We start from the raw sequence: 17,963 nt of genomic DNA, 5'->3' as shown, positions 1-17,963 counted from the left end.
CCCCAAAGAGCTGTGCCAAAATATTTTCCACAGCCAAGCCCTGGATGGCAGCACACAGGAGAGGCTTCTCCCCACCTTCCCACTGGGTTTGGGGGTTTGGCAGCTTCCCCCCAGGAACCCTTCCTGATAAAAACCCCAGAGTGGGAACAGGGCAGCCTTTCAGCCTCCCCCAGCCAGGGCAGCTGCTGGAGGGTGCTGTGGTTACCCACAGGGCAGCACAGCCCTCATTCCAAGCCTCTGCAGAGAGATCTCTGCTCTGTGAGGCCCTTCACCAGGGCACGGCGTGGGGAGGCAGAGCTGAAAGCGTTTGTTCATTCCCAGGAAAGCCAGGGGGCTCTGAAGCTTTTCCCTCCCTCTATTCCCTGGATTTGGTTTTGGGGAGGTTTTTTTAAGCACTTCCACAGCGTTGAGCTGAGGGTTGTCCCCCTGCTGGACTATGCTTTTTTCTGACTCAGAGATGGGACAACTGAGAGGTGTTTTAAAACTTTTATTTCAGTTTCAGAAGGTTGAGGCAATACAAATGTTATAATTCACACGATCACAATCAGAAGTCAACACTCTAAGTATTTTTTAGCTTATTATTTTTTGCCACACTATGTTGTAAATACTTTAAAACTAATCATCCAAAATTACTCCTCATGGTTCTTACTACAATGCGTTTTTCATGGTTCTATTTCTCTAGAATATCTACTCTTCTTTACAAAACCATCCTTTAAAACTTATTTCTAATTCTATTTCTTTCTTAACCATATCTATCTTATTCTACAACATTTCTAAGTCAGTATTTCTTATCTCAAAATTTATACACAAATACACACTATGTGAACCTTGCATCAAACTTTAAGAGTTTTCTATAAATCTCTTTCCCACAGTTCCCTGCACTTTGTCAGGGTTTTACCCCAAGACATGGCTCTGTTGCTGCCTTTAAGCATCAAGAATTTCCAGCCACGTGGAAGATAAAGCTGAAATAATCCAAGTGTTAAAACTGCACTTTTCTCCCAGATCTCCTTTCTCTCCCAGAAGCCATGGCCAGGAGGGAGGTGGCATAAAATCCATCTGTCAGCTCAGCCTTACACTGAATTTCCATTAATGCTCTGACCAGACCCAATCCAGCCCCGGTTCTCCCACATGGTACCAAACCCTTTCTTTTCTTGCACCAACAACTACTTTAAACTGAAAAATAAGGGAGAGGGTGGCGCTGCAAAAAAAAAAAAAAAAAAAAAAAAAAAAAAAAAAAAAAAAAAAAAGCAGAGGAATAGCCCAGGTTTGACAGTTCTTTTACATCAAGCTGGTGTTTTTAGGGCTGGATGGTTCATGCTCCACAGAGAATCCTAAAGGTTGGAAAACCCCTCTGAGATCAAGTCCAACCATTCCCCAGCACTGCCAAGGCCACCTCTAACCCATGTCCCCAAGTGCCACATCCACAGTTTTGGAAGAGTCACAGAATTCACAGAACCACTGGGTTGGAAGAGACCTCCAAGATCATCGAGTCCAGCCCAGCCCCAACCCCTCAACCAAACCCTGGCACCCAGTGCCACATCCAGGCTGGTTTTAAACACATCCAGGGATGGTGACTCCACCACCTCCCCAGGCAGACCATTCCAGAACTTTATCAGCCTTTCTGTAAAAAACTTCTTCCTAATATCCAACCTATATTTCCCTTGGTGCAGTTTAAGGCTGTGTCCTCTCATTCTGGAGAAAGAGCCCAGCCCCAGCTGAGCACAGGCACCTTTCAGGAGCTGTAGAGAGTGGTAAGGTCACCCCTGAGTCTCCTTTTCTCCAGGCTGAGCACCCCCAGCTCCCTCAGTGCTTCCTCACAGGGTTTGTGTTCCCAGCCCCTCTCCAGCCTCGTTGCCTCCTCTGGATGGGCTCCAGCATCCCAAGGTCCTTCCCAGCCTGAGGGCCCAGAGCTGGGCACAGCACTCCAGGTGTGCCCTCAGCAGGGCCAGGTACAGGGGCAGAATGAGCTCCCTGCTCCTGCTGGCCACACCATTCCTGACCCAGGCCAGGAGCCCTTGGCCTTCTTGGCCACCAGGAAACACTCCCAGGGCTGTGACTCCACCAAGGCCTGAGGACCCTTTTGGTGAAGGAATTTTCTCTGCTATCCCATAAAAAACCCCTCTGGAGCAACTTGAGGCCATTTCCTCATCCCGTCCCTGTTCCCCAGGAGGAAACCTGAACCCCCTGGCTGCCCCTCCTGTCAGGGGGTTGTGGAGAGCAATAGAATTCCGCACAGGGCTTGATCTCACTGGGGAGATGCCAAAGCTCCAAGTCCCAAAAAATCTCCTCATTTCCACCACTCCTCATTTCCAGCCTGATTTTCCCTGCAGTGCTCCTGAATGAGAAGCCCACTTAAAAAGACAAATCTGTGTTTAAGCTCCTGGACACTTTTATTGGTTGGAGACTGTCACCGTGATATTTTCTGAACAATCCCTTCGCCAGGATTTTTCTCCTGAGAAGCCTCAGGAAAGAAATGTAAACAACAATTATCTGATTGCTTGGAATGTGGTTTGGAGGTTGCTCACCAACAGGTGCATCTTTGATTGGTTCCATGTGAATTGTTTTTAACTTAATGACCAATCCCAGTCCAGCTTTGTCAGGACTCTGAGGAGTCAGTCACAAGTTTTTATTATTCATTCTTTTCTAGCCTTCTGTCTGGATCCTTTCTCTTCCTTTAGTATAGTTTTAGTATATCATTTTCTTTTAATATCATAAAATAATAAATCAGCCTTCTGAGAACTTGGAGTCAGATTCTCATCTCTCACCTCATCCTGGGGATCTCACAAAGACCAACTGGTGACCACAGGAGACCAGTAAATTCTCATTTCTTGGAGTGTCCAGGCCTGCTTTATCAGCCTGATAACCACAGCCACTACCCTGGGTAAGGCTGGGGATGTGTATGAGTGAAAAGCAGATTTGGGAAGGCAAAAATGAGCGAGGGCCTCAAGGTTTTAAAGATCAGCCAGTAATGGGATGACATTTCCTTTCTCCAGGAACATTTGTCTGTAATGAAAGCGATGCCTGAGCACATCAAACTGGGCTGTAATTATCCCATTATCCTCCTGTCGGGCCTGAAGGCTAAACTGAGATAATGTCAGTGGAAAATGCTTCTCCCACACTGGGAGTATCCCAGTAATCCCTCCATGATTTCATTAGGGGAGTATCAGGCTCAAGCAGCTTTTGCTGTGAGCAGGAGCAGGCTGAAACAGCACCTCAGCTTTTCCCTCAAATCCTGCTCCTTAAATCTGCCCCCCAGGATGTGGATCGGGGAGAGAAGTGTTGGGATGGGACCAGCAGAGAGAAAAGGGCAGAAGAAACCTCACCAGAACATCCTCATGTCCTCAGCAAGAGACTCGGGGTAATCCTGGTGTTCTCCAGGCCAAAAACCACCCCTGTTCCCAGAGCCAGGCAGCTCAGACTGAGATTAAAATAAAATATAAAATAAAATAAAATAAAATAAAATAAAATAAAATAAAATAAAATAAAATAAAATAAAATAAAATAAAATTTTGTATAATTAAATGTAAGTGTTAGCACAGCTTGGCCAGGGCAGCAAGCGCTGGAAAGAAAAACCTCCAGCCCATCAACATCACACTAAAATTGCCCAAATCTCACTACATTCCCATTAGTTGAAGGGGACAGGAAGAGTCACTTGATGGGGCAGTAAACTCATGGTCACAGCTGCCTTAGGAAGGAAAATATTGGGCAAGTCACTGGCTAAAAAATGATCTTATGGGTCAGCACCTGAACAGATAAAGCTTAGAGCAGGACATAATTATGGACAGGCAAAATACTGGAAAATAGAGTGGTTCAGGTCTTTACACACTGGGGGTTTTAATTTTCAATAAAAGGTGGGACAGAGGGTCACTGAGTTCTGGAATAAAAAAAAAAAATACATTTTGGAGAGCCAGAGGACAGCAAACACTCCACCAGGATTTTAGCAGGTAAATGAAACCCCACAGGTAATTGTGTCAGCCTGACATCAAACCCTGCACATCCTTTGGGATGTTCAAGCCTCCATTTAATTGCTGGGAAAATTAAGGCAGACAACAATGCCAATCTGTAGGATCCTATGGAAAACATAGGGATGGGTTTACAAGGTTTTATTAAAGCACCTCCAAACTGGGCTCAAAAAAGCATTTGCAGCCATGCAATGCAATTGATGCAATTAAGTCTGGTGTGAAGTGCCTGAGTCACAAACTCGAGCTCGTTGGGAGCATCTCCAGCTCCGGGGGATTTTATCCTGGCACAGGAAGGGTTAAAAGCGAGGGAAAAGCGCTTGGGAGAAGCGTGGGAAGGCCAGCAAAGAGCCAGGGCAGGAGGAGCAGCTGGGCCGGGAGGCTGAGACAGATCCAGGCTGGAAATGTGGAAGCGATGCTGAAAGCAGAGCAATTAGCGCAATGAATCTCCCCTGCAGCTCCGGGGCAGGGCTTTGAGCCGGATGGGAAGGGGAAATTTATTAATGACAGAAATGCACCCGTGCAAACAAAACCTCCAAGGGCAAGGGAGCGTCTGCAAACAGGGCTGGATTATCAGTTTTTGAGTTTGGGATTGAAGGGGCTTGAATGGTAGTTTATGTTTGGATTTAGGTGTTTATTTTTTTTATTAGTGGAACAGCTTTATAACGATGAGTTTGTAGTCTTTCATTAGTAAGGCACAAAATGGCTAACTATCTGTTGTTATAAGGTCTTTTAAAACTAAACTATCTCAAAGGACACAGATTATTTTCTTTTTTTAACTCAATAACATCTTTTGAAGCTTGCAATGCAGACTTTTCTGTCTAATTACAAAATATCACTCAAACTTACCAAGAAGAAGGAAAGAAGAATAACTTGCTTTTGTCTTAAAATTTCTATCTTGCTTCATATTTATTTTTCTATTCTAAAACCTTAAACTCTGAATTTTCTACTTTGTGATGTTACACACTTCTAACTAACTACACGCTTGTAATCTCAGTGCTATTAATTAATTTTTGGCAGTCTTCTCTACAGCTTTAGGTCAGTCGTGGTGTTCTCTTGTGGGTCTGTGCCTTTAAGCACAGAAAGTTTAACATTTTTACCATCACTGGATGAGCAAAGCTGACCCCCTGAGATTCCCATTCCTCCTCTGCCACCCAGCATCTCCCAGCCCCACCAGAAAGGCTCCACAAATGCAATTTGAAATCTCCTTCCCCAGTCAGGGTTACTCTGCAGGCTGGAATAGGGATGCAGGGATTCATCAGCTGCCTGTTCTCCCCCACGATGTGAACACCATGAGCACAACACCCACACAAGCAGCTGCTGCTCCCAGTTCCCAGGGAGCCACAGGCTGGGAGCAGGGTCAGGAGAGGAGTCACTCTGGGGGAATCCAGCTCCAGGGGATTTTTCCATGTGCTGCCCGGGCAGGAGCCACCACAGAAACGAGTGCTGGGGAGATTTGTGACATCATTCCATGGCAAGTTTCCCCTTGTGTTTCCCATTTGGTTTCAAGAGAGTTGATTTTTATTCAGCTACTGGATATTTGGCAGCAAAACAAAGGAGAAGGAGAAACAAGGAGAAAGAAGAGAAGGAGAAGGCTCCCCAAAACAGAAATCAACCAGCCCAACATAAAAGATGGGAATCAGCTGTACCTGCTTTTCATCTCAGAGTAGAAACTACAATTTAGGGGTCAACCCAGCCAAAAACTGGGAGTGTGAGGCACAACTGTCCCAAAATCAAATGGTCTCTGCAGCTGATGCTTTAGGATGGATTTGACTGCACAGACTCAAGAGGGATTAATCAGACCCCAAAATTACTCTAAAACCAGCCTTCAGTTGATCCACAGTACCACTTCCACTTCCTTTTTTGCTTTTCTGCCTCCAAACATTTGGAATAACGGAGTAAAAAATGTAATATTCATAATGCCCACACCAGCTCAACCCAGATTTTTGCAGCATCTTCCCACAGAAGAACAACTTTCTGGTTGAAGTTGCCACGAGCATTCTCCTATCAAAAGATAAAACACTTTGAAATTCTTCTTTTTAAGGTGATTATTTTAGAGGGAGGGAAAAATTTCAATCCAGCTTCAAGTCTCTGTGCCCCAGCAGTGCTGAGGAATGTGGGGAAGAAGATCTGAAATGTCAAGGTTTCTGCAGGGGAGACCAACTGCTCTGGAGTGTGCTTCCCAAAAGGCACTGCAGCCTTTTCCCTGGATGGGACGTGGGATAATAAAGCTGCAGATCAAAGTGAGAAACGTGCTCCTGGCAGGGAGAGCCCAGCCTTGCATTCTGGGATGAAAGGCAAGGCAGAGATTTCACCCTTTACTTGACACACATTTCATAAAGCAGCATGAAAATCAATGGGGGGGAGAAAAAAACCCCACAACCACCACCTTTCATGCTGCTTTCAGTTTAGTATTCTTTTTTTTTTTTTAATATTGAACAATCCTTTTCTGAGACAGAGCAGAGCAGAAATAAAGTAGCCGAGGAGGGGGCTGCTGTCTATTGATAAAATACACTCTCAGTGTCATTCCATGAAAGTTTCCCCTCTAAGAGCGGATTTGGGGATTTTTTTTCCTGCCTCCATGCAGGCTGAAATGGCCTCAGAAATGCCCCCAAGGCTTTGTGAAAAGGGCAAACATCAAATGCAGAAAAAGCAGAATCCCTGACTGGTTTGGGTGGGCTGGCAGATGGGAAGCAAAACTACCTTGGAGATACAGCCTTGGTATTTAAATAAATATAAAAATGTATATTTTATATACATTTTCCCAGATAAAGCAACTTCCTGGTGTTTTTTCCACCTTCCCAGAGAGCTCCTCCCCAGATTTTGTCCACTCTGCCTTTCCAAACCTTCAGAACCTTTCTGTATTTCTACAAGCACATATTTATTTTCCTATGAATGTAAAAAAAGAACCCATAGGCTGGAGCAAGAGGGGACACTGGATGTATTTATTCCTTCCAGCTTCCTGATTTATTTTTTTTTAAGATCCATTTTTAGGAAGTGTAGCAACTCCCCAGGTGTCTCTCCCTGCATTTTTCCCTGCTCCACAATCACTTCTAAGATTCCTTACAAACCTTGGGGATGTATTTTTAAGGGACTACTTCCTGCTATTCCCACCAATTCCAGGCTTTAAAAGTTGAATTTTGGCTTAATATTGCAAGCAATTATTATTATTACCAAAATTCTGTGTTGAGCCACTCAGAGGATTTGGTTGTAGTTCTTTGGGGTCTCAAGGAATTATTCCCAGTCATCCTTCCCACTTCCACACATCACAGGAAAAATAATACAGAGCACAGCTCCTCAGAAATTGATGGATTAAAGAGTTTTAAAAAGTTTTTTTAAAAGTTTACAAAAAGTTAAATATTGGCAATACAGTGCAGATGCATAAATAGAAAATGGAATTCCCAGATTTAGGATCTGATCCCTTATTAAAACAGCTCAATAGATTTTTAAATTTTTTTTTAAAGCAGAATTTTTATACTAGTTGGTCACTTTAAATCCTGGTGGTGATTTTTACCTGGGAGGATTTTACAGAAACTCCCAAGAAATAGTAAAATGTAAATGAAAACAACTCAAAATTGCCATTCTGCTGTGCTTGCTGCAATCAATCAATCAATCAATCAACCACAGCCTCCTTTAGTACAAACTTTGTGCCAGGAACCCCAAATATTAAGGTATTTCTCCTGAACCTGTGTCCCACCTGCACAGTTTCCTTCTGGGTATTTTATATTAAATAATTCTTTGTTTTCTCCCCCCTGTTGTAGCTGCTGTTTGAGTTTCCATCACCCCACTGGCCTGTCATTAATTTAGTGCCATGAGATGGATGTTTTCACCCCATTTTACACCTTAAAATGTCTCAAAACCAGGAATCACCAAGAAAATCACAGCCAAATCTATTTACCCTCCTTTGAGTCAAGCAGAAGAGATTTGATCCCATTACTGGAGAGCTTTTCCCCCTCTCCTGTAGCAATTCTCACAATGCTCAGGCTCAGCCCCCCAACATGAATTAAATCCCAAAAATGGAATTTTAAATTTAAAATTATCTCAATCCTTTATCCTTGTGGTTCCCCAGGATCCTCCCAGCTCCTTCCACCACCCATGGGCCTGAGCTCTGCCTCCCTCCCTCCTTTTTTAGCATCTCCTGCCTCATTTGTGACTACAGGGTTTTCTTACTAATGGAACAAAAATGCTCTGAGAACACCCATGAGCAGGACACAGAAACAAAAATCTATTTGAAAAAAAGCAATCCTCATCTTTTCCACTCAGGAGGTCACAGCAGAGGGGAAAGCCCTTCAGGAAGCCCCTTGCCAAAGCTCTGTCAGAGATTTTCCAGGACCTGCAGCAGCTCCACAACCAAGTGGAAACCTTGGGAAGGCTTTTTCCTGAAGTTTCTCGTTAGGAAAGAGGCACTCTGAGTTTTATTTTAGTCCTTTCTATCCCATTTTCCTCTGATAAGATTTCATCACCCGGGGGGATGTTTGCTGGAGAATTACCTTTTCCATCCTGAGGGACCGTTGGGACAAAAATGACAGAACAATTCTGACAAAAGTGACACAAAAATCCTGAAGAAAAGGATACAAAAATTCTGAAGAAAGTGATTTTAAAAAAAACCTGACAGAAATTATAAAAGAGGCCAAATGAAGAGTGAGTGAGGCCAAGCAGTTTTACACCACCGCATCCAGGGGCCACTTTTAAAATCACAGCAGCAAGAAGGACACAGGACCCTTTTTCTCCTCCAAACCAAGAGATGTCCACAAGCTGCTGCAGAAAAACAACACAGTCCCAGCTCCCAGCTCCTTGTATTTTTATAAATCCACTCACACCAAAGATCCAGGAGGGAAAAGCAGTTTCTGGTGGCCTTGCCTGGCAGCACAGCTGAGGTTTAGAGCCCACCAATGTAACCCGGTTTTCAGGGGTTGGGAAGCAGAGCTCCAGGCAGAGGGAAGGTGGGGGACATGGAGATCTGGCAGCTGCCCTGAAATCTCTGGGCCTGTGGTTTGGTGCCCCAAGGGAGGCTCCAAAATCCTCCTGACTTGAGGCATTTAAAAATAGGCTGAAGGAAGAATTTGGGATGACGCCGCTGGGACAGAGCCTGCGTCAGCCAGGGATGGGCACTGCCCCATTCCCTTGGCAAGAGTGTGCCCTTCCTCAGGGCAGACCTGAGAAACACACAGCAAAGATTCCAAGTTTTCATCCCAAACCATGCAGAAAAATCATCATTTTTATAATTAAAAAAAATAATCCTGCCATCTTGCCCTTCCTTTCTTCACCAGGACCAGGGATCGCATCTAATAATTTATTTTTTTATTATTCCACGTGTTTATATATAAATTAATCTGACACTTTTTATTTAATTTCAGATGTTTGTATATAAATGAATACCTGTTTTGTACTATTTTTGGAAGGGCAAGCTGAGTTTAGCTGCTCTTGCTGTGCTGCCCTGGCCCGTGAGGAAGCAACCAAGGGATACGATGGAAAAGGTGGATTGGGTGACCAGGGCTGCTGGTGACAGACAGACAGACAGACAGACGCCAGGCTGTACCCAGTGGAAAGGCACCATTTGATGCCTTTTGGGAGCCAAATTTCCCCCCATCCTGGCTCGATTTTCAGGTCTCCTGTAAACCAAAGGGAAGCGATGCCCAGGGAAAGGGGGGGAGCAGTGAGTTCGGCCCATTAAAAATTAAAAGACAGGAAATGATTTCCATTGATTAACCATAAACATTTGCTTCTCTCCCTTTCTAAAACCCTTCTGTGCTCATTTGTCTGACCTTGGACTTCTCGAGGGGCTGATGTCACACCTCTCCCCACAGTGACAACTCACTTTGTCCCCCCCATCTTCACTGCTTCATGCCACAAGTTTCTCCATCCAAATGAGGACCAAGCAAAGAGTCCATCTCCCACTTCCATAGCTCTCTTTGGAATATTTTCCAGCTCTCCCCAAATTTAAGCATCCCTGTCAAACTTCCCTCTGTATTTCCCTCCCTTGCAGCAGCCACACTCTCCCAACACAACAAGCAATGAGGACAGTGTTAATTCCTCCTCTGCCAATAGAATTCCAGCTAATAAAATCCTTCTGATCTTTGGTGGGGATCACCCAGGGATGAAGCATCCAAGGAATTTGCTGTTGCAGCGCATCAGGAGCGGATGGGACCGGATTGGGGACGAGTAAATGAGGAAGAGAGGCGTTTTTAGAGTTGTAATAAATGGCAAAATCACTGCTATCCTTCCTCTGAGCTTTGCAAAGTAATGCTGATCCTTACAGAGAGAAACTAGCAGCCTCAGATCCAGCAAAAGCTCCCTGTTTGAACTATTTCAGACACAGCTGCTGAGTGGTGTCAAATACTGCACGAGGAGAGTCCCAAACTGTCCTTCCTCAGCTTAAAGGCTGAAGTGTCACACACAGGCAGCAGATCACACACTGGTCTCCCACCAGCAAAAAAAAAAAAAAAAAAGGCAAAAGCTCCTTTTCCAGGCTGGCCAGGCCCTGAGGGAGAGCGGTTCCAGGTAGTGGGGAAGCAGCTGGGTTGTTTTTCACGGGCAGGCTTAGCGCAGGATCGATATCGCTTTAGTGGCTGGCAGCTGATGAGATCATGGCTAAATTAACAGAGCTCACTTCCCAGAAAGGGGCTGAGGGGGGAAGGACACAGCTCCAGGGAGGGGGAACATCCCCCTGGCCATGCTCAGAGGGTTGGAGCCATCAACAGAGCAGCTCCAGGGGTGGTGGAGTTGTGAGACAGAAGCGTTATAGTGGGGGAAAATGATGGAGAATTACAGGGCTGTGCAGGACACCTCTGCTTCAGCCAGTCCAGCTTTGAAGGTGACTCAGCCTTGAGTTTTGGACTGGAGACTTCCCAGGCTGCCCAGTTTTTACCCTGGGCATGGCTGGTCCTGGCCTGAGCAATACCCAAACCCCAGAGATGGACTGATCCTGCCACAGCAAGCACCAGCTTATCCCAAGTTCTGCTGCATAAAGTCAAGAGGATCCACTCCAATCCTCCATCCCCAGTACCACCCAAAGCCTTTAATCCTGAGTTTAAACACCTTGGGTGAACACACGCCCTCAGCAAAGTATCCCCCACCACCTCAGGGCAGGTGGAAGCAGGAGAAACAAGGATTCAGGTCTGATTTTACCTGGAAAACCACAGGCAGGAGGACTGGTCCAGGACTGGGAGGCTGAAACCACAATACACCCCAATACCTTGCCTTAAATGTTAGACCCCACTGCCATCTTGTGGCAAATGCTTCCTGAAATAAAATTTAAAAAGGGGGAAAATCCATTAAAAAGTTGCAGAAAAAGTTAGGGAGCCAGGAAGGATGGGTAAATTACCAAGAACAAGGTGGGGAATCTCACCTGTCTGAAATGATGCTGAGGCTGAGCCTACAGCACTGTGTCAGACTGAAAGAGGCATGGAAAAACCCAGGCATGGACTGTCCAAGCTGGATTTGGGGAGCTGAGGATATAACCACACACAAAACATGGAATTGCCTGCAGGGCCAGGGCTTCAGCAAAGATTCAGTCACAATTCCAAAAATATTCCAGAGTTCCCAAAGTCATTTCATGCTGCCCTGGTTTGAAGGAGGCTTCTCGTCCCAAATAAGCAGGATTTAGCTGGAATTAGACATTGCACCTCAGAATTAAGGCAGGCAGCAGCTGGAATTTCCTGGGAGGATGATCTGGAGGTGGGATTAGGGCTCAGGTGGATTGCTCTGGGTGCAGGGACAGGCAGGGCTGATCCAGCTCTTAGTCCTGGCTTTGCCACACCTCAGCATTTACTTTTTTGCATCACTGATCATCTGCAGTGCTTTTGCTTAGCAACTGGGCATCACTTTAGCAAAGTGCCTGGATTGCTACATTATCCATGGATGGCTCCCACCCTGCCAGGAAAAACAGGGACAAACTGGTTTTCCTTCTTTGTGTTGCCATAAGGGCCTGGCAGGTGCTGGATCAGACAGCCCCGAGGCCTTGTGTGATCCGAAACACTCGCTGGCTGTGGGTGAAAGTGAAGCAAAACTCACTGGCCATAAATAAATTAAGGAATCATCTACAAGAAGTGCAGCTCCACTCTCCACTCACATCTCTGCTGATCAAGGAACAACAGGGAGGAATTAATTTGAAGACAGGCACAGAAAGTGGCTCTTTTGAAAGAAAATCTGATTTACAGATTGGCTATAGATACATGGATAATTCTATACACCTGGCCAGCTACACAGCAATGCTTCCTGCCATTAAAATTTATATTTCTATGTTATCAGAAGGAACAACAGCATAAACACACTTCCAAAGATAACACATCCTTCACCACCTTTCTGTTTACACACCTCTGTTTTTTGGATCTCTGCAAGCCTTTTCAACCTTGCTGCATGTGACAGGGGTGCCTTACAAGAGTCACAACACATCTAAACCAACTCCATTCTCCACTTTCAGCTGGGATTTATCCCTGTTTGAGTTCCTGTCATCCCATAGTTTGCTGCTTTCAACTCCTTGACAGTTTCACGTGACAGTGTATATTACACACAATAAACAAATCCAATTATATGGTCAATAACTACATCTTTATCTTCAGGGGTGGAAAAGTGCTTGGAGGTTGATCCCAGGTAAAAAAGGGTTTTTTTTTTTGGCATTTAACTGAAAACAGGTGGGCCTGAATATCCCCTTGGGGGTTTTATGGTCTGGAAGTTGTCTGTGGGTTTGGGAAAAGAGGTGTCCCAGGGATGAGGGATGGAGAGCTGGGAGCTGCTGCTGTTGCTGGAGCACAGGCAGGAGACTCCTGGAGGTGCATGAGCTCCCCCCATAAATAAATCAGCCAGGTGCTGTCAGCAGTTCTGAGATGCCAGAGGCAGAGAAAGCCCCGGGGACACTGAGGGGAGCTGGCACCAGCCAGAGCCATCCCTGCCTCCTGCCAGGATTGGGAGCAAGGAGAGCTCATCATGCTCTTGGCACAGCTCTGCAGCACAGCTCTGTGCTCCCTGAGCCCAGGACAGCACCCTGGAGCCACATCCAGGACCCACACACCGCCCATTGAAAAAACACCTCAATCTAGCCCATGGTGGGGTGGGATTTGGGGGGAAAACAGGGGAAAAAGGGAGGTTGTGGGTGCAGCGTGCTCAGCACACCACGGAGCCGCCCGCCGCTCTCCCAGCAACGTGACGGGAGAAGAATTAAGCAGAATTAAAGGAAGAATTAAGAATTAAAACCCAAAAGCAATCCCAGACTGGCTTGGTTACCATTGTCATGGCTACCACGAGCGAGGCTGAGGCATGGGGGATGCCAGGGGACGGAGCTCCAGCCTGGAACTGCCCGCAGGCCCCACCAGGAGTTTCTCCTGCCTGCTGCAACATCATCTGAGGAGGGTGGGAATGGTGCAGGATGGGCCAAACGACCTTCACTGCACCACATGGACACAGCTTTTCCTGCAGCTGGCCTGCCAACCCAAACTGGGAACAGCACAGGAAAGCCTCAGGCCGGGACTAAACCTCACTAGAGCCATGAGCAGGTTTAACAACTTCTAAATAAGTGATTACTCATGGTGGGGACACTGGGTCCTGCCCTCACCACAGGTGCCAGGTCACTGTCACCTTCCTGAGGCTCGGGATGATCGTTGCCTCCAAAAAAACCAACAGCAAAAGGAAAAGTTGGATGTGGTTTCTCCTCCATCCAGAACACCTGGCCTCTGCCTTGGTGCATGGGGATGTGCTGCCCCAGGGAAGGACAAATGGAGACCCACTCAGCTCCCATTCAACACGCCTCCCTGGGCACAGCAGTTTGCTTTATTAAATCACCACAGGCAGGGAAAAGAATAATACTGAATTAAAAAATAATAATACTGAATTTAAAAAGCCCAAAGCCAAGTGCTCCTCGTTTGAGCAGTAACAAGGGGCAGGGCACAGGAGAGGAGGAAAGGGCTGGAGTTTGGTCTGGACACATTTGGGTAGGGCTGAGGATTCACACACACAGATCCCATCAGGAATGGCTCTGCTGAAACAAATCACCCCTCGCAGGGCACACGGGACCGTGCCTTGCTCCAGAAGGACCAGGCACAGCTTCTGCCCAAAGCAGGGTCACACTGTGGTCACACACAACTTCTCCACCACATCCACCTCCCCAGCAGCCAGCACAGCACCACACTCCCCAGTTCTCCCACATGTATGGAAGAAGGACGATCCCCAAGACCCCGGGTTGAGTGATGCAGACCCCATACTCCCCCCAAAAAACCTCTCAGTGGGTGCCTGACAGCAACACAGGGAAATAGAATCATGGAATTACTAATGTGGGAAAAGTCCTGCAGGACCAGCGAGTCCAACCACCGGGAGGCAAAGCGCGGCTGGAGCAGCGTGGGCTCGTTTTTGGGGAGAATGGGATGGGGAAAGGGGGGGGGTCGGGGCGAGTGGCAGCACCTGCCCCGGGAACGGGGCTGCCGGGGGTGCTGGCGGCTCTCGAGCAGCCACGGAACAACTTCCCGGCCCCGCCGCAAACTTTTCCCAGCGCCGGGGAGGCACCGCCGCCCCCCCGCGCTCCGGCCGAGCATCCCCCGGGAGCGGAGCCGCGCCGGGGACGGGAAGAGCGGAGCGAGGGAGGGAGGGAGGGAGGGAGCTCCGGGCTGTCCGATGCCGGGGCAGGGCTCCTTCCCGGCGGCTCGGAGCCGCTCCACGCCCCGGGCACGGTCCGTGCCGGCGATGCCGGGCGGGGGCACGCGGTGTCCCGGCCACCCCGCTCGGGACCGGGGTTGGAGGGAGCGGGGGAAAAGGGGTGCCATCCCTACCTCTCTGCCTTGGTGAACTTGCGGAAAGCCTGGCGGAGGTCGTGGAAGGAGCGGTAGGTCTGCGGCTCGGCCGAGATGCCCTGCGCCCGGGTGGTGCGGGGCCCGATGTGCGGGCTGGGGGCCGGCAGCACGGACTGGCATTTGTGCAGCCGCCGCCGCAGCTCCTGGATCTCCTCGTCCTTCTCGCCCAGGCGCCGCTCCAGCTCCTTGATGCGCTCCTCCTTGAGCAGCAGCAGCTTGGTGAAGTCCCCTTCCAGCTCGGTCATTTTGGGGCTGCCGGGCCGGTCCCGCTCTCATGGAGCGGCTCCCGGACAGGGGCAGCGGCGGGGGAGCGGCTGCGGCCGCCCCGGCTCAGGGCAGCGGCCCCGGCATCGCCCCGAGCCCGCCGGCAGCGCCGAGCCGGCCCAGGGGCGAGCAGAAACCGCCCCGAAAACAGCCGCCAACAAGGGAAAAGGCGGCGGGGAAAAAAGGACAAGAAAAGGGGAAAGAGCTCTTGTGCCACTCTGCGAGGCTGGGATCCTGGAAATAGCAACAATTACCATGTGATCGCAGGGTGACGCAGCTCCTTGTAACTGGAGCCGAAGACTTGGGATTCAAACAAGAACACTTCATAAATATTAAATTGCCTCCTGCTAATGAGCCACGTGGAGCCGCCCCCCGGCCCGCCCGGCCCGGCCCCCGGCGGCAGCTCCGCATCCCCGGCAGCGGCTCAGCATCCCGGCCTGGCCCTCGGGAGCTCTGCATCCCATCCTGCCCCCTCCCAAGGAGATCAGCATCCCACCTCTCTCCTCACCCCTCGTTCCAGGCTGTGTTACCCTCAGCTGTTGGTCGCACCTCGCACACCTCCCTCCATGCTTCCCTGCCCAGATTATCCCGTGTACCTCATGGCTGGGGCACCGCACATCCCACCCAGCATCCCTCCCCACCCTCTCGGCTATCTGCATCCCTCCCCATCCAGGACTCCACACCCCTTCCCACCAGGTTTCCTTGCTCCCTGCCCTCCAGGTCACCCCCCAGCACATGCCAGCCCAGCCCCACCATCCTGTGGGACACGCTGTCCCTCGTCCCAACCTGCACCCCACACCCTAAGGAAGAAGATGCTGTCCCCAAGCACAGACACCCTGGTGGCACCTGAGGGGGGAGCAGCCGGAGTGCTCTGCCAGCTTGTCCAGGGAGGGAGGAACTCATTCTTCCCGGACTTATTTGGAAGAGCCCATCATGCACATGAATTTTTAATGCCGGCTGGCAAAGGGCACCATCAGCTCCCCTATCACATTTCCCTCCCAAACTACTCTTGTTTCCAAGCAGGGATTTCAGGAGCCCCTTGCTGCAGGCAAAAAAAAACCCCTTGGGGATGGGAGGGGGTTTTTCCCAGCCCCCACAGCCAGGCCTTGGGCACTGAGGGCTCTCAGGAACCCCTCAGGGTCCACATCCCGACCCACAGAATCTTGTGCCACGCCTTTAGGGACAGACTCCGTCTGGTTGGGCAGGGCAAGGAGAGGGCAAAGCATCTGAGCTGGAGGACAATGGAGTATTAAATTCAGGGCTGAAAAATCAATTAGCAGTGTCTCTTTCTTTTAAGGAGATGGGGGTGGTGGGGTGTTTTTGCACCCTCGTGTCTTTGCCTCCAGCTTTCCTCAGCCCTGGAAACCTCTGGGTTGGGAGCTGTGGAAGCATCCCTGCGGCCAAGGGGCCAGGCAGTCCTTGCTGGGGGGGAGGGGGAACTAATTAACAATTATTAATAATAATTGGGCTTTATTGGCGGGCAGAGAGCGCCACCTCGTGGGCGGCCCAGCAGAGCAGGGCCGAGATTTGGGGACAGCGCGGCCCTTCCCGGGAGCTCAGGGACGGAAAGGGGATGGATGCTCCAACAGCCCTGGGAGCTTCCATGGGATGCGCTGGGATCCCCATCAGGATAAATGTCCCGGAGCGGAACACAGGGGCTGCCCCGCGCCCGATCCTGTCCCATCCAGCACGACGGCACAGTCCGGCCCTGTGTCACAAAGGGACATTGTGACACCGGGGCCCCGCGGTGCCATTGTGACACGGGGCCACGTCGTGTTGTCCCCAGGGCCCGTGTGGCACTGCGGCTCCCGGGGCTGTGGAGGGAGCATGCCGGGCCGTGCCCTCCAGCAGCGCAGGGCACCGCGCTCCGGAGGCTGCAGCTCCCCGGGATAGCTGCCATGGAGATGCCCATGGAGAGGGGCCAGCTCGCCCCTCAGCCGTCCAAGAGGCACCTGCTGAAGGATGGGGCTGGAGGGACAGGCGAGGATGGCGCCAGCATTTCATCCCACACCTCCCGCGTCTCCTTCTCCTCTCGCCTCCACGTGCAGCTGTCCCAGAGCCCGGTTCCGGCCGCCCGCGGGGAGAAGCCCTCACGGCACTCCCGCCCGCAGCAGAGCTCCAGGAGCCGTCCCAGCTCGGCCAGACCGGGGCGGGGACAGCGCTCCGCCGCGTCCAGCCCGCTGCCGCTGCCGCCGCCGGCCAACACCGCGGCCCGCGGGCAGTGCCGCCGCCTCAGGAGCTGCGTGGCTTGCTCGGGCAAGGCCACGCCGGACACCGTCTCGACAGTGCCCTCCACACCCTCCACCCCTGCCCCGACCGAGCCCGAAGTGCTCTTGATCCACCAGTTGACCCAGACACCCGAGAGCTGGCGTGCTGCCGAACGCGTGGATCGAGACGCGCAGACCGAGAGCCCGGGCCGTGAGCGGCGGGCTGCCCCTGTGCGGCTGTTCATGGAGCGGGCCACGCAGACGCTGCCCTCAGCGCTGCCGCCCAGGGCGGCCTCGGCGGAGCTGGAGCCGCGGCGGCAGCGGCTGTCCCGGGTCCGCAGGCTGTTCCGGGCCTGCCGCGGCTCCTGCACCGCCGCACCGCCCGAGCCGCTCGGCGCCGGGCACAAAGCGGCCCAGCTCCCCCAGGCACACACCACGGGCATCGGGGTGCTGATGGTGATCCAGGAACCCGCCGAGGGCGCCGCCTGGTCTCCGTACTCCTCGTGGCCGTGGCTTGCTGAGACCAGTCTGTGATTCGCCGCGGACCCCAAAATAAAGAATTGCTCAGCTAATGGTGCTGCTCTGGGCCTGGTCGTGGGGTCCGTGCTGCAGGAATGGCTCCAAACAAGCGTGTGGGGGAACGGGGTGAGCTCTTGTGTCGCAGACATCTTTTATGAAAAATCTTTTCTTGAGGATTTTTCCTCCTGAGAAGCTGAGAAGCCTCAGGAACAAACTGTAAGCAATGATTATCTGCT

General features: G+C 50.4%; 1 protein-coding gene across 1 annotated transcript in view; it reads right to left on the bottom strand.

Annotated features, from left to right (window-relative positions):
* The window catches only part of PRKG1 (protein kinase cGMP-dependent 1), a 412,591-nt gene extending 397,475 nt beyond the window's left edge, over positions 1-15,116 (bottom strand). The window contains exon 1 of the mRNA XM_036404675.1: positions 14,717-15,116. Coding sequence (XP_036260568.1) covers positions 14,717-14,982 — 266 coding nt within the window. The 5' untranslated portion in view covers positions 14,983-15,116. The remainder of the gene's footprint in view (positions 1-14,716) is intronic.
* Between the last annotated feature and the right edge of the window lie 2,847 nt (positions 15,117-17,963).

Source organism: Molothrus ater, chromosome 8 (genome assembly GCF_012460135.2).
Source record: "Molothrus ater isolate BHLD 08-10-18 breed brown headed cowbird chromosome 8, BPBGC_Mater_1.1, whole genome shotgun sequence".
Taxonomy (NCBI): Eukaryota; Metazoa; Chordata; class Aves; order Passeriformes; family Icteridae; genus Molothrus; species Molothrus ater.
This window is presented reverse-complemented; position numbering and strand designations above follow the sequence as displayed.